General features: G+C 39.9%; 1 protein-coding gene across 9 annotated transcripts in view; it reads left to right on the plus strand.

Annotated features, from left to right (window-relative positions):
- adgrb3 (adhesion G protein-coupled receptor B3) overlaps positions 1-18,824 on the plus strand; it is a 418,594-nt gene that overhangs the window by 313,510 nt on the left and 86,260 nt on the right. For all 9 annotated transcript variants that reach the window (XM_061910386.1, XM_061910388.1, XM_061910390.1 and 6 more), the window contains 2 exons: positions 5,627-5,729; positions 6,135-6,178. In XM_061910386.1, the coding sequence (XP_061766370.1) occupies positions 5,627-5,729; positions 6,135-6,178 (147 nt within the window). The remainder of the gene's footprint in view (positions 1-5,626; positions 5,730-6,134; positions 6,179-18,824) is intronic.

Genomic DNA, 18,824 nt, shown 5'->3' on the forward strand with positions numbered 1-18,824 from the left:
ATGCCTTGGGCACTAATACACCCCCATACCATCACAGATGCTGGCTAATGAACTAATGGTTATTTTCCTCTTTGTTTTGGAGGACACCATGTCCTCTGTTTCCAAATATAATTTGAAATGTGGACTCGTCAGACCACAGAACACTTTTCCACTTTGCATCAGTCCATCTTAGATAAGCTCGGGCCCAGCGAAGCCAGCGACGTTTCATGGTGTTGTTGGCAAATGGGTTTTGCTTTGCATGGTAGAGTTTTAACTTGCACACACAGATGTAGCGATCAACTGTAGTTACTGACAGTGGTTTTATGAAGTGTTCCTGAGCCCATGTGGTGATATCCTTTACACACTGATGTCGGTTTTTGATGCAGTACCGTCTAAGGGATCAAAGGTCCTTAATATCATCGCTTACGTGCAGTGATTTCTCCGGATTCTCTGAACCTTGTGATGATTTTACGGACCGTAGATGGTAAAATCCCTAAATTCCTTGCAATAGCTCGTTGAGAAATGTTGTTCCAAAACTGTTCGACAATTTGCCCCATCCTTTTTTGTAAGTTATTTAGCATTTGATGGAAGCTGCTTTTATACCCAATCATGGCATCCAACTGTTCTCAATTAGCCTGCACACCTGTGGGATGTTCCATATAAGTGTTTGATGAGCATTCCTCAACTTTATCAGTATTTATTGCCACATTTCCCAACTTCTTTGTCACATGTTGCTGACATCAAATTCTAAAGGTAAAGACTATTTGCAAAAAAAAATGTTTGTCAGTTTGAACATCAAATATGTTGTCTTTGTAGTTCATTCAACTGAATATGGGTTGAAAATGATTTGCAAATCATTGTATTCCGTTTATATTTACATCCAACACAATTTCTCAACTCATATGGAAACGGGGTTTGTATATGCAGTACAGTATATAACAGCAGATTCCTCAACAAAGTAGTACTCGCACAATTTATTGATTACAGTTGCAGTTTTTTTTTCCACTAACAAAGACAAACTCATCGTGCTTTTATCCACCTGTACAGTATTTTCACAAAAGGTGAAAAAAAAAAAACATCATCTTGCATCAGCGCCTACAGGGACACAGTCTTTTAAGCTGCTAATGTTGTAAAGTTCCCTGTGAGGTATTTAAGATGATCTTACACTATTTGGAGACAATTATATTCCCCCAGTTAGCCATACACTCGCCTCTTGTGTTTGTGCCTTCAGACGTGTTCCTCCAGTCTGCCTCTGTCAGGCGTGCTTAGGTTATTTCTCTCTAATGTCTCCATAATACCCATTGAAGGTTTGTTTTGAACTCCAGTTTCACTTGACATATTGAAGTGTTTTATGTTTGTAAGTACGCATGTTTTCATTTGTGTGAAAAAGACAAAAAACATTGCTAACTTTATTATTATTATCATAAAAGTCCATCCATCCATCATCTTCCGCTTATCCGAGGTCGGGTCGCGGGGGCAGCAGCCTAAGCAGGGAAGCCCAGACTTCCCTATCTCCAGCCACTTCGTCTAGCTCTTCCCGGGGGATCCTGAGGCGTTCCCAGGCGTTCCCAGATCGTGAGATCGACAGGCGGATCAGTGCGGTGTCTTCAGTAATAGAGACGTTGTATCGATCCGTTGTGGTGAAGAAGGAGCTGAGCCGGAAGGCAAAGCTCTCAATTTACCGGTCGATCTACGTTCCCATCCTCACCTATGGTCATGAGCTTTGGGTCATGACCGAAAGGATAAGATCACGGGTACAAGGGGCCAAAATGAGTTTCCTCCGCCGTGTGGCGGGGCTCTCCCTTAGAGATAGGGTGAGAAGCTCTGTCATCCGGGAGGAACTCCAAGTAAAGCCGCTGCTCCTCCACATCGAGATGAGCAAGATGAGGTGGTTCGGGCATCTGGTCAGGATGCCACCCGAACGCCTCCCTAGGGATGTGTTTAGGGCACGTCCAACCGGTAGGAGGCCACGGGGAAGACCCAGGACACGTTGGGAAGACTATGTCTCCCGGCTGGCCTGGGAACGCCTAGGAAATAAGATATCATAAAAGTATTTTTTATAATTTATTCAATTGATTCGATCGATGAATCGTAGCAGCCCTAGCTAGTTTCTAAAAATGAAAGCTTTCCTTATATTTGGTGCCTGGTGTTCTCTGAACTTGAGTGAGTCGGCGGTTTTCAAAGTGTGACGCGGGCCTCCGCCAAAAGTGTCAGGGAATACGTAGCTCAGCTTGAGAAAAATTAGGAAAATATATATTTTTTCTAACTAAAGGGGATTTATGATGTTTTTAATCTACATTTAAAACCGTCCCTTTCCAAATCAACTGAATTTACCACAGGTGCACTCTAATTGTGTACATGGTGGTACTTGGTGTTTTATTTTTTAATACATTTGCAAAAATCTCTTAAAAAAACATTTTCTTATTGTCATTATGGGGTATTGTGTGTAGAATTTTGTGGATAAAAATGAATGTATTCCATTTTGAAATAAGGGCTGTAGCCTGCAACATTACAATATGTGGAAAAAGTGAAGCACTGGGAATACTTTTCGTAAGAACTGTATGTATTGGATATAGGTAGGTGTCAATTCTGCATAAAATTTGCTGGTTAGTCACTTTTATAACCCGCTTTATGGGTTTATCTGCAAGATTTTCGATTTTGGAGGCATTCCCAGATTGCAAATGAAACCACGACCTACCCTCTTTAAAGGTGTCATGTACCTTTTGAAAATGTACCCTTAAATAAACCGTTTGAATATACAGTACAGGCCAAAAGTTTGGGCACACCTTCTCATTCAATGTGTTTTATTTATATTCATGATTATCTACATTGTAGATTGTCACTGAAGGCATCACAACTATAAATGAACACATGTAGAGTTATGTACTAAACAAAAAAAGGTGAACTAACTGAAAACATGTTCTATATTCTACTAAAGTAGTTTCTTCAAAATAGCCACCCTTTGCTCTGATTACTGCTTTGCACACTCTTGGCATTTTCTCGATGAGCTTCAAGAGGTAGTCACCTGAAATGGTGTTCACCTGTGGAAATGGTTTTCACTTCCCAGGTGTGCTTTAAGCTCATATAGTTAATTTGCCAAGGGTGTGCAAAGCAGTAATCATAGCAAAGGGTGGCTATTTGGAAGAAACTACAATATAAAACATGTTTTCATTTATTTCACCTTTTTTTGTTAAGTGCATAACTCCAAATGTGTTCATTCATCGTTTTGATGCCTTCAGTGACTGTCACGGAAATAAAGAAAACGCATTGAATGAGGAAAAGTTGCGTCCAAACTTTTGACCTCTACTGTATATCTTGAGGTCGTCACAGCAATTTTTTTTTTTCCAGACACGGTAAAAAATCAATTTAATAGACACTATGTAGATTCACCTTGCCACAACATTTGGTGAACCTGCACATTCAGAGTGTGCCTTAAAATAGCTGCTTTCAAAAGCATTTTTGTAATTTTCCCTCCCTGGCTGAAAGCCAGATTTAATGTCCAAATAAGTACATCCACCTCGCCCTGATGTGACAAAGTAGCCAGACTGCAAAACCCTGCGAACAGAGGCATCCAATATTCTGTGCAAGCTCACACGAAAATGCATAAACATTACTATTTGACGCTTTGGCATTGTTTTAATGTGAGTAAAAAAAGACGGAATTCATCATAGGTTCCCTTTAATCTTACTTCAGTTAAGTTCAAAGGGAAAAACATAATGGTTTCTAGTTTCTACAGTGAGAGAGTCAAGAGATTTTCCAGAAATTCAGTCTGTCAGGGAGGTGGTGAGACTTTATGGGTATATTAAATTTTCTGAGGGGAGGTTCACTATGCCAGTGTTTTTCAAGCACTAGTGTGCCGTGAGATACAGTCTGGTGTGCCGTGGGAGATTGTCTAATTTCACCAATTTGGATTAAAAATATTTTTTGCAAACCAGTAATTATAGTCTGCAAATGATGTGTTGTTGTTGAGTGTCGGTGCTGTCTAGAGCTCTTCCATATCTGTAGGTGGCAGCCGGTAGCTAATTGCTTTGTAGATGTCGGAAACAGTAGGAGGCAGCATGCAGGTAAAAAGGTTTCTAATGCTTAAACCAAAAATAAACAAAAGGTGGGTGCCCCTAAGAAAAGGCATTGAAGATTAGGGAAGGCTATGCAAAACCAAACTAAAACTGAACGGGCTACAAAAGTAAACAAATACAGAATGCTGGACGACAGCAAAGACTTACTGTGGAGCAAAGATGGCGTCCACAATGTACAACCGACCATGACATGACTGTAAAAAATATCCCCACAAAGAAGGATGAAAATAACTGAAATATTCTTGATTGCTAAAACAAAGTAGATGCGGGAAATATCGCTTAAACCAGGGGTGCCCATTACGTCGATCGCGAGCTACCAGTCGACCGCGGGGGGTGTGTCAGTCGATCTCCAGCCAGGCTTTTAAAAAAAAATAGACCTAAAAATTAGTGATCATCAATCTTCACCAAGACGTCACTTAAATGACATTCACGGTACCGGAGGGTCTTGTGAGATGACGCTGGCTGCTGCAAGATCATTATTATGAAAATATGACCGAGAGGAAGGCGAGAAACACTTTTTATTTCAACAGACTCTCGCGCCATACCTTCCGTCAAAACTCTAAAGGCCGACTGCACATTTCCTATCTTCACAAAAAAATGACCTGCTTCATGCTGCCTGCGCTAACTAAATACAGAGTCTCGGAAAACTGGCGTGCACAAGCGATCCCTCAGAAAGCTGGCGTGCACATCACTTGTGCACGCCAGCTTTCCGAGACTCTTATTTTGTTAGCGCAGGCAGCATGAAGCAGGGCTTTTATTGTGAAGATAGGAAATGTGCAGTCGGCCTTTAGAGTTTTGACGGAAGGGACGGCGCGAAAGTCTGTTGAAATAAAAAGTGTTTCTCGCCTTCCTCTCTGTCATTTTTTCATAATAATGAACTGGCAGCAGCCAGCGTCATCTCACAAGACCCTCGGGTGCCGTGAATGTCAATCAAGCAAGCTACGGAATTTGCCGCCAATGTTTTTCTTGTAAAGTGTATGGAAGCTGGATGAATTAGATGCCAAAAACCAACCACTTTCATGTGGTATTGTACAGAAAGGACAACTTTTTTTCTCCTCCATTTGAAAATGTGGGCGTTATCATCATTACTGTCTGATTCCAATCAATGCAAGTCATCAGAATCAGGTAATACTCCAACCTATATTCTTGTCTTTGTGAAAGAAAGACATCTATATGTGTTACACCCGCTTGTATTATCATTGAACACATTTAACTTGTTTACAAAAATGTCTCTTTCATAAATAAATAAATATAAATGATATATATAAATGAGGTAGATCCCCTTGAGTTGGTCAATTGAAAAGTAGCTCACCTGCAGAAAAAGTGTGGGCACCCCTTGCTTAAAGGAAGACATGAATCAGCGTTGTAGTTGTCTGCAGCCATGCATTGGTACTTATCTTTTCAAAGGCAACATTTCTGAAACAGCTCTTGTACTGCCTTTTTTATTCGATTGCACAGGTCAAAGTGTCGAGTTAGCGCAGACTCTGCAGGCACTCTCTAATAGAAAGTCTTGTGGACGGGATAATTCAATGAGATTTATTCCTCTGGTCATTTTTGTTTGTGTGTTTCAGGAACTACACAGTTGTGAATTCCAAAGTCATTGCTGTAACGGTCAGACCGGAGCCCAAGGCCATCCAGACCCACCTGGAGATTGAACTTGCTCACCTGGCCAATGTAAGAAGTGCCTCATGCTCGGTGTTTTAACGGCCATTTGCTCTGCAGTAACAACACAACACATAACAACACACAATGGTGGCTCAACAACTCACTTTCAAGCACTGTGAATACCCATAATTACATACTTAGGTAAATAAACCAACGAACCGTTTTATGACACTTTTCTTTCACATCACCAGGTGATAAATTGTGAGTTTTTAAGCGTCACCAAAGTGTGTGTTCATGTAAGACTCCTCCAGTCTATCTATAAAGGAGACAGTACGACACAATGTGCTGAAGGACGTGCACATCTTGTCGTAGGTTATTACAATGGCGATATCGATGATAATGATTAATAGTCGCCGCAGTTCCCTTGTTGACTTTTTGTTTGGTAAACATTGCACTTATTTTCATGTCTTCCAGGGAACCCTCAATCCTCACTGTGCACTGTGGGACAGCAACTTAATGTGAGTAAATGTGTCCTCGCTCATTCAATTACATGTGACGCTCTCAGCATTACTCAAACTGGCAAATTAGACAAAGACACATTTTAATGTTTATTTCATTTTACCCACTCAGTCAACACCGCTATTAAATTATAGCTATAAATGATTACTGTTCTTTTTGGGTTTTTTAAGAAAAAATACTATTAAACGTCATTATTTGTTTAGTTTGGAGCCTGTTTCTACAAACCCCGTTTCCATATGAGTTGGGAAATTATGTTAGATGTAAATGTAAACTGAATACAATGATTTGCAAATCATTTTCAAACCATATTCAGTTGAATATGCTACAAAAAGAACATATTTGATGTTCAAACTGATTTTTGCAAATAATCATTAACTTTAGAATTTGATGCCAGCAACAGGTGACAAAGAAGTTGGAAAATGTGGCAATAAATACTCATAACGTTGAGAAATGCTCATCAAACACTTATTTGGAAAATCCCACAGGTGTGCAGGCTAATTGGGAACGGGTGGGTGCCATGATTGGGTATAAAAACAACTTCCCAAAAAATGTTCAGTCTTTCACAAGAAAGGATGTGGCTAGGTACACCCCTTTGTCCACAACTGCGTGAGCAAATAGTCAAACAGTTTAAGAACAACATTTCTCAAAGTGCAATTGCAAGAAATTTAGGGATTTCAACATGTACGCTCCATAATATCATCAAAAGGTTCAGAGAATCTGGAGAAATCCCTCCACGTAAGCGGCATGGCCAGAAACCAACATTGAATGGCCGTGACCTTCGATCCCTCAGATGGCACTGTATAAAAAACTGACATCAATCTCTAAAGGATATCACCACATGGGCTCAGGAACACTTAAGAAAAGCATTGTCACTAAATACAGTTTGTCGCTACATCTGTAAGTGCAAGTTAAAGCTCTGCTATGCAAAGCGAAAGCCATTTATCAACAACATCCAGAAATGCCGCCGGCTTCTCTGGGCCAGAGATCATCTAAGATGGTATGATGCAAAGTGGAAAAGTTTTTTGTGGTCTGACGAGTCCACATTTCAAATTGTTTTTGGAAATATTCGACATCGTGTCATCCGGACCAAAGGGGAAGCGAACCATCCAGACTGTTATCGACGCAAAGTTCAAAAGCCAGCATCTGTGATGGTATGGGGGTGCATTATTGCCCAAGGCATGGGTAACTTACATATCTGTAAAGGCACCATTAATGCTGAAAGGTACATACAGATTTTGGAACATATACTGACATCTAAGCGCCGTCTTTTTCTTGGACTCCCCTGCTTAGTTCAGCAAGACAACGCCAACCCACATTCAGCACGTGTTACAACAGCGTGGCTTTGTAAAAAAAGAGTGCGGGTACTTTTCTGGCCCGCCTGTAGTCCAGACCTGTCTCCCATCGAATATGTATGGGGCATTATGAAGCGTAAACTACGACAGCGGAGACCCCGGACTATTGAACGACTGAAGCTCTACATAAAACAAGAATGGGAAAGAATTCCACTTTCAAAGCTTCAACAATTAGTTTCCTCAGTTCCCAAATGTTTATTGAGTGTTGTTGAAAGAAAAGGTGATATAACACAGTGGTGAACATGCCCTTTCCCAACTACTTTGGCACGTGTTGCAGCCATGAAATTCTAAGTTAATTATTATTTGCAAAAAAAAATAAAGTTTGAGTTTGAACATCAAATATCTTGTCTTTGTTGTGCATTCAATCGAATATGGGTTGAAAAGGATTTGCAAATCATTGTGTTTATATTTATATCTAACACAATTTCCCAACTCATTTGGAAACTGGGTTTGTATTATGAAACAACATTCAACACAACAAGCTGTGAAAATGTAGTTTTACACACACACTGAGGAATAAAAAGCATGTACTTATTTTGAGAAGTGGAGACATGCAAAAGACCAGCAACCAGGCCTATAAAGTTAAAAATGTATAAAGCTCCTACTTTAGAATAATCATATCTTCTGAAAAAAGAGCAGTGATGATTTAATGTACGGATGGACATTAATAAGATTTTTCCAATTTCCGAGGCCACTTTTGATTTTGCTTAACGAGTCGGTCCCACAACGGATCTGTTATCGATTATTATTTGGGGAAAAAAAGGGAATATAAGGTGAATTTGCCTCAATTTTGTTCAGTTTTAAGCGAAGGTCTGCCACCTGCGGCTCACTAGCGCCACCCTAATGGCTCCCTGGAGCTTTTTCAAAAATGTATAAAAAAAAGAAAAAGATGAGGGGAAAATATATTAATTTATTTTCTGTCAGAGAACAAACATGACACAAACCTCCCTAATTGTTAGATATCCCGCTGTTTGTTATACATGCTTCACTGATGAGAGTATTTGGCGAGCGCCGTTTTGTCCTACTGATTTTGGCGGTCCATGAACTCACCGTAGTTTGTTTACATGTACAACTTTCTCCGACACTGCCACAGAAAGACATATTTGATGTTCTTCTCCTTTGTCTCATTTTATCTACCAATCTTTTTATGTTGTGCGTGAATGCACAAAGGTGAACTTTGTTGATGTTATTGATTTGCTGGAGTGTTAATTAGGCATATTTGGTCAGTGCATGACTGCAAGCTAATCGATGCTAACATGCTATTTAGGCTAGCTGTATGTACATATTGCATCATTATGCCCGAACTTGTAGGTATATTGGCGCTCATTTAATTGCCTTTACTTATGTCCTCTGTATATTTCATTTAATGTATCTTTTGAAATAGTACACTGTTAAATATGTATCGTGTAGACCAGGGGTGTCAAACTAATTTTGAATCGGGGGCCACATAGAGTACAATTTACTCCCAAGTGGACCGGACTGGTAAAATCACGGCGCGATAACTTAAAAATAAAGACAACTTCAGATTGTTTTCTTTGTTTAAAAAATAGAACAAGCACATTATGAAATTGTACAAATCATAATGTTGTTGTTTTGTTTTTACAATTACCTGTTGCGATTAACAGTATATATACTTTATTTGTCGTTATTTATATTTTGTGAATAAATTATATGACAATGTTCATCAGTCAACTCATTGGTGTTCATTTTCAATCTAGAAAATTATTTCAATATCAAGTTAGAGGATGTTATTTATGTAGTTTGATTGTTTTTTTCGACTGCTGTACTAACATCATGTGGTTTATTTTGTACATATGTAGCATCATCTACAAAGATACAAAGATTTCCTATTGCGACATCCAGTGGACACATTTACAACAGCTCTTTCTTTCATTCCAAAATTTCAGATTCATTTTTATACTTCGCAAACTCATCCCATGGGCCGGATAAAACCTGTTCGCGTGCCTGATCGGGCTCTCGGGTTCTACAATTGACACTCCTGGTGTAGACAAATGTCACCACGTTAGGTAAACCTGCACACTTAATGCAAAGCTACATTGGAAAAAAAAAAAAACTTTTTTTAGCAGCATTTATGTCACTGCAAGTCGCACTGCAGTGTCATTGTGCACATGCCACGATTGGATGAAATGACTGATAGCTTTACCGAATATCCAAGTAAGACTGTGACGTCACAACGTAGCCTGACTGAAAAACCCGGCAAGCAGACGCATCCAAAGCTGCTTGCAAGCTTTCGCCAAAATGCATGAATCTTATGATTTGATGCATTGCCATTGTTCTCAGCAGCCTTGTCTTTAGAGTGTCCGCTCGAGATCGGTAAGTCGTGAGTTTGTACCAAATATTTAAAAAAATGGGACCCCTTTAACTCCCTGCTTGGAATCCAGCATCAAGGGTTGGAATTTGGGGTTAAATCACCAAAATTATTTCTGAGCGTGGCCACTGCTGCTGCTCACTGCTCCCCTCACCTCCGAGGGGGTCAACTATGGATGGGTCAAATGCAGAGGGTAATTTCACCACACCTAGTGGTACTTTAACTTTAATGAATTTGAGAAGCCTATTGTATATTGTATTGATCTATTGCAGGGGTCCGGAACATTTTTGGCTGAGAGAGCCATGGAAGCAAAATATTTTAAAATGTATTTCCGTGAGAGCCATATAATATTTTTCTTTAATAATGAATACAACTAAATGTGTGCATTTTTATGAAAAACCAACAGTAGGGTATAACACGTCTGTTATTCTTTTGAATAACATTTTTATTCTGCAGCTAACTAATAATGATTAAAATACTTCTTACCATTCTTGACTTTTTGAACAGGTGCGGTACAAAACGGATGGATGGATAAAAATGCATGAGAATATTTTCATATTTTGAACATTATTTCTAACACTGATTACCAGTGGAATTATTAATTACTTATTGTGTTAAGCAATGTCAGCTAAGATTTATCTGAGAGCCAGATGCAGTCCTCAAAAGAGCTACATCTGGCTCTAGAGCCATAGGTTCCCTACCCCTGATCTATAGCCTTGAGGCTTTGTGGATGCAACATAAAAAGTCTTGCTGATGATTTTTTTTTGTGTGTGTTTCTGCAGAGGACTTGTGCCGTGATTAGATCGAAACTCATTTCAGTCAGTCGTGACTCCTAACAGTCACTCGTTGAAATCCCGGCTATCGAAGCAGTTACGCAAGCCCAGTTTTACACGGGAAAACATTAAATAGAGATCCAATTAGCTATAAAAGACGCGTTGATAAGTACATTTGCTGGGGATTAAAAAAGGGACCAGATAGTGGGCCTGAAGTGCTGATGCATCAGTCATAACACTGCGAGTTATGTAACTCGGCGCAAGTCGTGCAAATGACACGTAGAAGACTGCCTTTAAATTCAGAATCAGAAATACTTTAGCAATCCCCGAGGAGAAATTTTGATTTTCAGTACAGTCCCATTTAGGAGCAGACAAACATTACAGGGAGACAGAACAGGATCGCTGATGGGTCTGCCAATTTCAGGCGCCCCTTAAAAAAAAGGTGAGGGGTAGAAAATAAAATGAATATTCAGTCTAAGCCTAAGCCCTTGGAGATGGGGTCCAGACTGAGGCCAAGGGGAAAAAAAACTCATAGCCATAGCACACATAAACACGTGTGTAGGAGGTAAACATCAAAGAACACAAAGAACATTAAAGACATTAAAAGAGCAGAGCTGATACAACCAGCCATTTCTACACACAGCCACAAAAGTAAAACAACAACAACAACAAAAAAAAAATATATATACACTGGTGGCCTCTGCGTTGTCCCACGTCATCGTCTGCTGGGGTGGGGGGAGCATGGCCAGAGACAGGAGCAGACCCAACAAAGCAACGAAGGGAGCTGACTCTACCCAGTGTCCAGTCTGCATGGATGAGCGAGGATACGTAAATTATGGCCTTGGTTATGTTCTTACCACGTAGCACACCTGAACCGCACGTTCAAATTGCTCATTGCGGAGGGTTGATGCCATGATGCCGTATGCAGTAATTTTATGTCACATTCTGGTCTTTTGATGGTTTTCTACATGCTTGCCAATGCTTTTGAGGTGAGCTTTTAACCTGTTTAGATGGTTCATTGTGCTGTAATGGATATACTCAGTCTATTCCCTGCTTGTAGCCATTACACCAAGAAATGTGGTGCACAACACTGAAGCAGTTGCTTGCCCACATTTTACATAATGCAGGCACATTACTGGATGACATTGTTGAATGTGCTGGAACCTCTCGGCCCACATTTTGGATTGTTTTTTTTTTTTTTGTCTGTGTGTGTTGTAAACACACATGTAGGCAGGTGCCTCTTTTGACCTGTTCTCTCTTTAACAAAGTAGCTGCACACATTCCATCTGCTATACGTTTATTGAAGCCACAGTGGCTGCTTAGGTGTTCGTTCTGTTCCATAGGCTACGTTGGAAACCGAATCACATGAAAGCAGAAAAAATGTTTTACCATAGGAGAAAAAAAGTGAATTCAACTAATCTATTCCAGATATACTTTAAACCCCTTTTATTAGAGAATTAATATAGTCTTACAGGCAGAAAACAATGCAAAATGTCTATAAATAATACCGTATTTTTCGGACTATCAGGCGAACTTAAAATCCTTTCATTTTCTCAAAAATCTACAAATTGCTTTGTAACCCGGTGCGCCTAATAAACAGCATAATTCTGGTCATGCTTACTGACTTCGAAGCAATTTCAATTGGTACATGGTGTAATAATACATGTGACCAGTAGATGGCAGTCATACATAAGACATATGTGTAGACTGCAATATGATGGCATTAAACACCAAAACTTTTAAGTGTTTCATTGAGAATATAGAACATTACACACGGCACTCAAAAATCTGTCAAAATGTTTTTAGCACGACTTTGGTAAGCCATGAAGCCACACCGCTGGATGGATTGTCGGCGCATTAAACATACAAGTATTATTATGGTGTGCATGTATAAGGACCACAAAATGGCACCTGTTAGCAGACATATTATCTGGCGTTTTGTTTGGCAATATTATAGAAAACCAACTTTTCATACCTATGGTACCAGCTGATCTGAATTTGGGATCTGCATAAGTCCTGGAAATGTGCACGCGTCAGCAAATGTAGTCCGTAATGACTCCTTAGTCATAAGTTTCTTCTTTTTCTCGACCCTCTTAAGGGACATTGATCTTTCGCTGTTGCCATTTTCTAATATAAAGTAGCGGAAAGTTCTTACTTATATCTGTCAATAGACTAGATATCAAAGCGCTAAAAACTGAAGTGGCTTTACATTATTCATCCCCGGAACTTTAGTTATTAAAGGGTTCCGGTCGGACAGTTTTTCACGGGACGCATTATTTAACGACGGATGATGATGTTAATGATTTAAGTAAAGTCTGAATGTCATTTGAACAGTTAGCTCCATCTTTTGACACTTCTTCAACTCCCGTCTTTGCACGCTCCAACAAAGATGACGGGGAGAAGGCGCTGTCGAAGGTGAGCCACGTAAAAAAGACCGCCCGCAAAAGGGCGCATCCTAAAGAGACCCTCAGAAAGCTACTTGAAGATGGTCTGTAAAACATAATCCATGCAACATTTTTTACCAAAGAATGACCATTACATGTTATGTTGACCAAAAAGAGTGTTTTTCATTTAAAATCATAATATGACCCTTTTATTGCGCTTTTTAATCAGGTGCGCCTTTTGTATGAAAAAAAATCCTGAATAAACCCGCTCCTCTGCAATGCGCCTTTTAATCCGCTGCGCCCTATGGTCTGAAAAATATGGTCTGAAAAATAAATGTAATGGATAAATCTCCCCTCCAAAGGCAAAACCCAGTAACTCAATGTTGGTCAAAACTGAGCTGATAATAATTTTGGAGTTCCTAGGTGATATGCTTTACATTAGTGTTTGAGATATTGTAATTTTTTCCGTAAGTAAGCTGTTACGCGCATGGCAGGACCTAGCAACTACCACATAACCGCGTAGATACAACAGAAAAACCTAGTATTTCAAGGGACCAATCGGAGCTTCTTTGTCAGTCGCCTTATTGTCTTTAATGAGACATTTGCACGAATGGGGGCCGACGGTCAACCTGATTATGTGATATTATGGCACGAGGGGATATTTGGAAGATTGGCCCAGGACGTTGCAAGCACCTTCATTAAATGTATTGTTCTTGATTCTTCCCCTTGCATACTCTTTTGGGCAGATAACTGTGGAGGTCAATATAAAAACTGGACGCTGTACACGGCTCTTGCCCAATGTGCAAATGCAGAATGGGGCCCACCCGAGATTGTAATAAAATATCTGGAGAAAGGGCACACGTTCATCAGAACAGATTCAATCCATGGCTCAATCGGCAAGAAAATGAAAGCTCCAGAAAACATCTATACGTTTGATGACTTTGTAGATCTTTGTAAGACAGCATCAAGATAGATTGGTTTTCCTTTGTTTTCTCAAAATCAGCTAGAAGTGAGTTACTATGTTTTGCCTTTGGACGGGAGAAATGAACATTTAAAATCCATTTTGCCTTTATCGACGACTGTTTGATGGCGATGAGGGCATAGCTCCCTTTGAGACAATTGTGATTATGGGCTATCTTTCATTGATTGATTAATAGCGCCATATTACCCTAGATTGTTAAATTACTGTCGCAGTGCAGTGCATTCCGTTTTGTTCCGGAAACACGGACTCTCTGGAACTGGTCTACCTAAGGTTTGCGTCTATCAAAACATTTGCAAACTTGAGGACGCGCACAAAGCTAATCTACTCAGCTCGTACGCAGAGTTTTGTCTCCTAAATGAGCTGCAGCTCCATCCTATGTATGTGTGACCGCCAAACAAAAAAAAAAAAATTAAACATATGTCTATTTGCAAATATACAAACCCCGTTTCCATATGAGTTGGGAAATTGTGTTAGAAGTAAATATAAACGGAATACAATGATTTGCAAATCATTTTCAACCCATATTCAGTTGAATGTGCTACAAAGACAACATATTTGATGTTCAAACTGATAAACATTTTTTTTTGCAAATGATCATAAACTTTAGAATTTGATGCCAGCAACACGTGACAAAGAAGTTGGGAAAAGTGGCAATAAATACTGATAGAATTGAGGAATATTCAGCAAACACTTATTTGGAACATCCCACAGGTGTGCAGGCTAATTGGGAACAGGTTGGTGCCATGATTGGGTACAAAAGCAGCTTCCATGAAATGCTAAGTAATTCACGAACAAGGATGGGGTGAGGGTCACCAATTTGTAAGCAAATTGTCGAACCGTTTAAGAACAACATTTCTCAACGAGCTATAAGGAATTTAGGGATTTTACCATTTAAGGTCCGTAAAATCATCAAAAGGTTCAGCGAATCTGGAGAAATCACTGCACGTAAGCGATGATATTACAGACTGTTGATCCCTGCATCAAAAAACGACATCAGTGTCTAAAGGATATCACCACATGGGCTCAGGAACACTTCATAAAACTACTGTCAGTAACTACAGTTGGTCGCTACATCTGTAAGTGCAAGTTAAAACTCTGTTATGCATAGCAAAACCCATTTATCAACAACACTAAGGAACGCCGCTGGCTTCTCTGGGCCCGAGCTCATCTAAGATGGACTGATACAAAGTGGAAAAGTGTTCTTTGGTCTGACGGGTCCACATTTCAAATTATATTTGGAAACTGTGGACGTGGTCTCCTCCGGAACAAAGAGGAAAATAACCATCCGGATTGTTATAGGCGCAAAGTTGAAAAGCCAGCATGTGTGATGGTATGGGGGTGTATTAGTGCCCAAGGCATGGGTAACTTACACATCTGTGAAGGCACCATTAATGCTGAATGGTCCACACAGGTTTTGGAGCAACAAATGTTGTCATCCAAGCAACGTTGTCATAGACGCCCCTGCTTATTTTAGCAAGACAATGCCACGCCACATGTTACAACAGCGTGGTTTCGTAGTAAAAGAAGGCCAGTACTTTCCTGGCCCGCCTGCAGTTCAGACCTGTCTCCCATCAAAAATGGGTGGCGCATTTTGAAGCGTAAAATACGACAGCTGAGACCCTGGACACTTGAACGACTGAAGCTCTACATAAAACAAGAATGGGAAAGAATTTCCCTTTCAAAGCTTCAACAATTTGTTTTCTCAGTTCCCAAACGTCTATTGAGTGTTGTTAAAAGAAAAGGTGATGTAACACAGTGGTGAACATGCCCTTTCCCAACTACTTTGGCACGTGTTGCAGCCATGAAATTCTAAGTTAATTATTATTTGCAAAAAAAAATAAAGTTTGAGTTTGAACATCAAATATGTTGTCTTTGTAGTGCATTCAACTGAATATGGGTTGAAAAGGATATGCAAATCCTTGTATTCCGTTTATATTTACATCTAACACAATTTACCAACGCATATGGAAACGGGGTTTGTAAATGCATAGCTGCTGAATGTCTTCAGGATGAAATTAGCGCTCAAGGTGTGATTAATCAAGCTTGAGAGTGTTTTGCTGCCGCCGTTTTGCGTTTATATTTAGCCTGTTTGGAAGGTATGTGCAAATTGGCACATTTATGCACGAATGGTTATGAGAAAGAGGCAAAGACAGAAGACGGAGAGTGAGAGTGAGAGTGAGAGTGAGAGAGAGAGAGAGAGAGAGAGCATCCAAGTCTGTGTCAACATATTGGGACTGTCATAAATAAAAAGAGCAGACACTGCGTCTATTCAGCAATGCCATTTTCTAATGTTATAGCTACTGCGTGACTATAGACTTAGACTTCCTTTATTGTCATTCAAATTTGAACTTTACAGTACAGATAAAAACGAAATGTCTTGTATAGTCCAGCGAGTTAATCCATTTTTGGGGGGGGATTGAGAGGATTGTTATGTGTTCAAGAGTCTTATGGCCTCAGGAAGAAACTCTTACAGCTTCTGCGACGGAGGCTGCGGAACCTCTTTCCAGAGTCCGGCAGTGAAAACAGTCCTCGGTGGGGAATGGAGGAGTCTTTACTGATTTTATGAGCCCTGGTCAGGCAGTTGCTTTTTGCGATCTCCCGGATAGGAGGAAGCGGAGTCCTGATGATCTTTTCCGCCACCCTCACCACTCTCTGCAGACAATTCCAGTCTGAGACACTGCAGGCTCTTTAGGGGCTGATTGGTGACATAGACATATTATTGATATTTCTCCTGTATAAAAAGACTTCTTGCAACATGCATTTTCTTGCGGCTGGATCATTCCAGCCCACCATCGCTGTTATTACTGGTGTTTTTGGCAAAGCACTGGCACGTCATTAATATATAAATATAATGTAAATATCTCAAAAATACATGAATTACAAATTAAAAATATAATTTTGCAGAGAAAAGGTGGAACAGATTACAGTTATGTGCTTCCTTGACCGAACTCTACAACACCACCATCATTGTTTAGTCCTCCAAAAATATAGATTGTTCAATTTAGCTAACATTCAAAGATTAGCATCAATACGAAGGGCCCATAGAATCCTAAATAACACTGCACCAGCGCCACTTAAGCACTTTGTCCAGTTTACATCAACACACGAGCCTCCACCAGGGGGTAGTGTAGCGTACCCAGATGTAAAACATATTTTGCACAATCAGCCTTTTCATATAAAGCCTTAAAGGAATGGAACGACCTCACAACAAACTTGAAAAGTCTAACAAATTACTCTTCATTCACAATTGAAGTTAAAAAGTGGCTTTGGAGCAATCAAAGCTGCTCACACGGTCACTAAGGTGGACACTATGTTTGACAGATCAACTTAATGTGTATTATATTTATCCAGGAGAGCATTTTTGCTGTAAATTGTGAGGTGTGTGTTAAAATCATGGTTGTTTTTACAAATGATGACGGATGTGAACAAGAGCGTGTATTGTTTTTGTGTGATGATGTAAATGAGTTGTGGTTGTATTGTATATTAAAGGCCTACTGAAATGAAATGTTCTTATTCAAACGGGGATAACAGGTCCATTCCATGTGTCATATTTGATCATTTTGCGATATTGCCATATTTTTGCTGAAAGGATTTAGTAGAGAACATCGACGATAAAGTTGGCAACTTTTGGTCGCGAATAAAAAAGCCTTGCCTGTACCGGAAGTAGCAGACGATGTGCGCGTGACATCACGGGTTGTGGAGCTCCTCACATCTGAACATTATTTACAATCATGGCCACCACCAGCGAGAGCGACTCGGACCGAGAAAGCGGCGATTTCCCCATTAATTTGAGCGAGGATGAAAGATTTGTGGATAAGGAAAGTGAAAGTGAAGGAAAAAAAAAAAAAAAGAGACTAAAGGTGAGTGGGAGCAATTCAGATGTTATTAGACACATTTACTAGGGTAATTCTGGGAAATCCCTTATCTGCTTATTGTGTTACTACTGTTTTAGTGAGATTATATGGTCGTACCTGTACAACCTGAAGCTCGGCACCAGTCGACGGGTGGTGGCGATTCCCATCTCTGCACTTCGCAAGGGACCCTCTTCGAAAAACGATCTTTCGAAATTATCGCTGCATAATACACTCTACTTTGTGTGTGTGGTCCAATCCAACCGTTTTCGCTTGACATCTCTGTTCCATAGTGAAGCTTGACCGTCATCTTTCGGGAATGTAAACAATGAAACACCTGCTGTGTTTGTGTTGCTAAAGCCGGCCGCAATACACCGCTTCCCACCTACAGCTTTCTTCTTTGATGTCTCCATTGTTCATTGAACAAATTGCAAAATATTCAGCAACTCAGATGTCCATGATACTGTGGAATTTCGCGATGAAAACAGACGACTTCAAAATGTCCTCTTCAATCCGTGACGTCACGCGCACGCGTCGTCATACCGAGACGTTTCAGCAGGATTTTTCGGCGCGACATTTAAAATTGCAATTTAGTAAACTAAACCGTGTTGCAATGTTAATATTTCATCATTGATATATAAACTCTCAGACTGCGTGGTCGCTAGTAGTGGGTTTCAGTAGGCCTTTTAGTATATGTCCATGAAAGGGCATTTTATGACTTTTCTTAATTTGATTACATGTTATTGTATGATTTTATTGTCATAATTTTATTGCATGATTTTTGTATCCCTTTAATTTAAGTAGCCAGGGACTGCAGATGGAAATTGGCTATTTAGCTTTAATCTGGTACAAAACATATCTGTCTTTGAGCTTAATGTTTCTGTGCATTGCCCCTTCAAATAAAGACTGAACTAAACTTCCACAACATGAAAGACCTTAAATTGGCAAATGATGCCAGAAATGAGTAACAGCAA

This window comes from Nerophis ophidion, linkage group LG09, assembly GCF_033978795.1.
Source record: "Nerophis ophidion isolate RoL-2023_Sa linkage group LG09, RoL_Noph_v1.0, whole genome shotgun sequence".
In the NCBI taxonomy this organism is placed as follows: domain Eukaryota; kingdom Metazoa; phylum Chordata; class Actinopteri; order Syngnathiformes; family Syngnathidae; genus Nerophis; species Nerophis ophidion.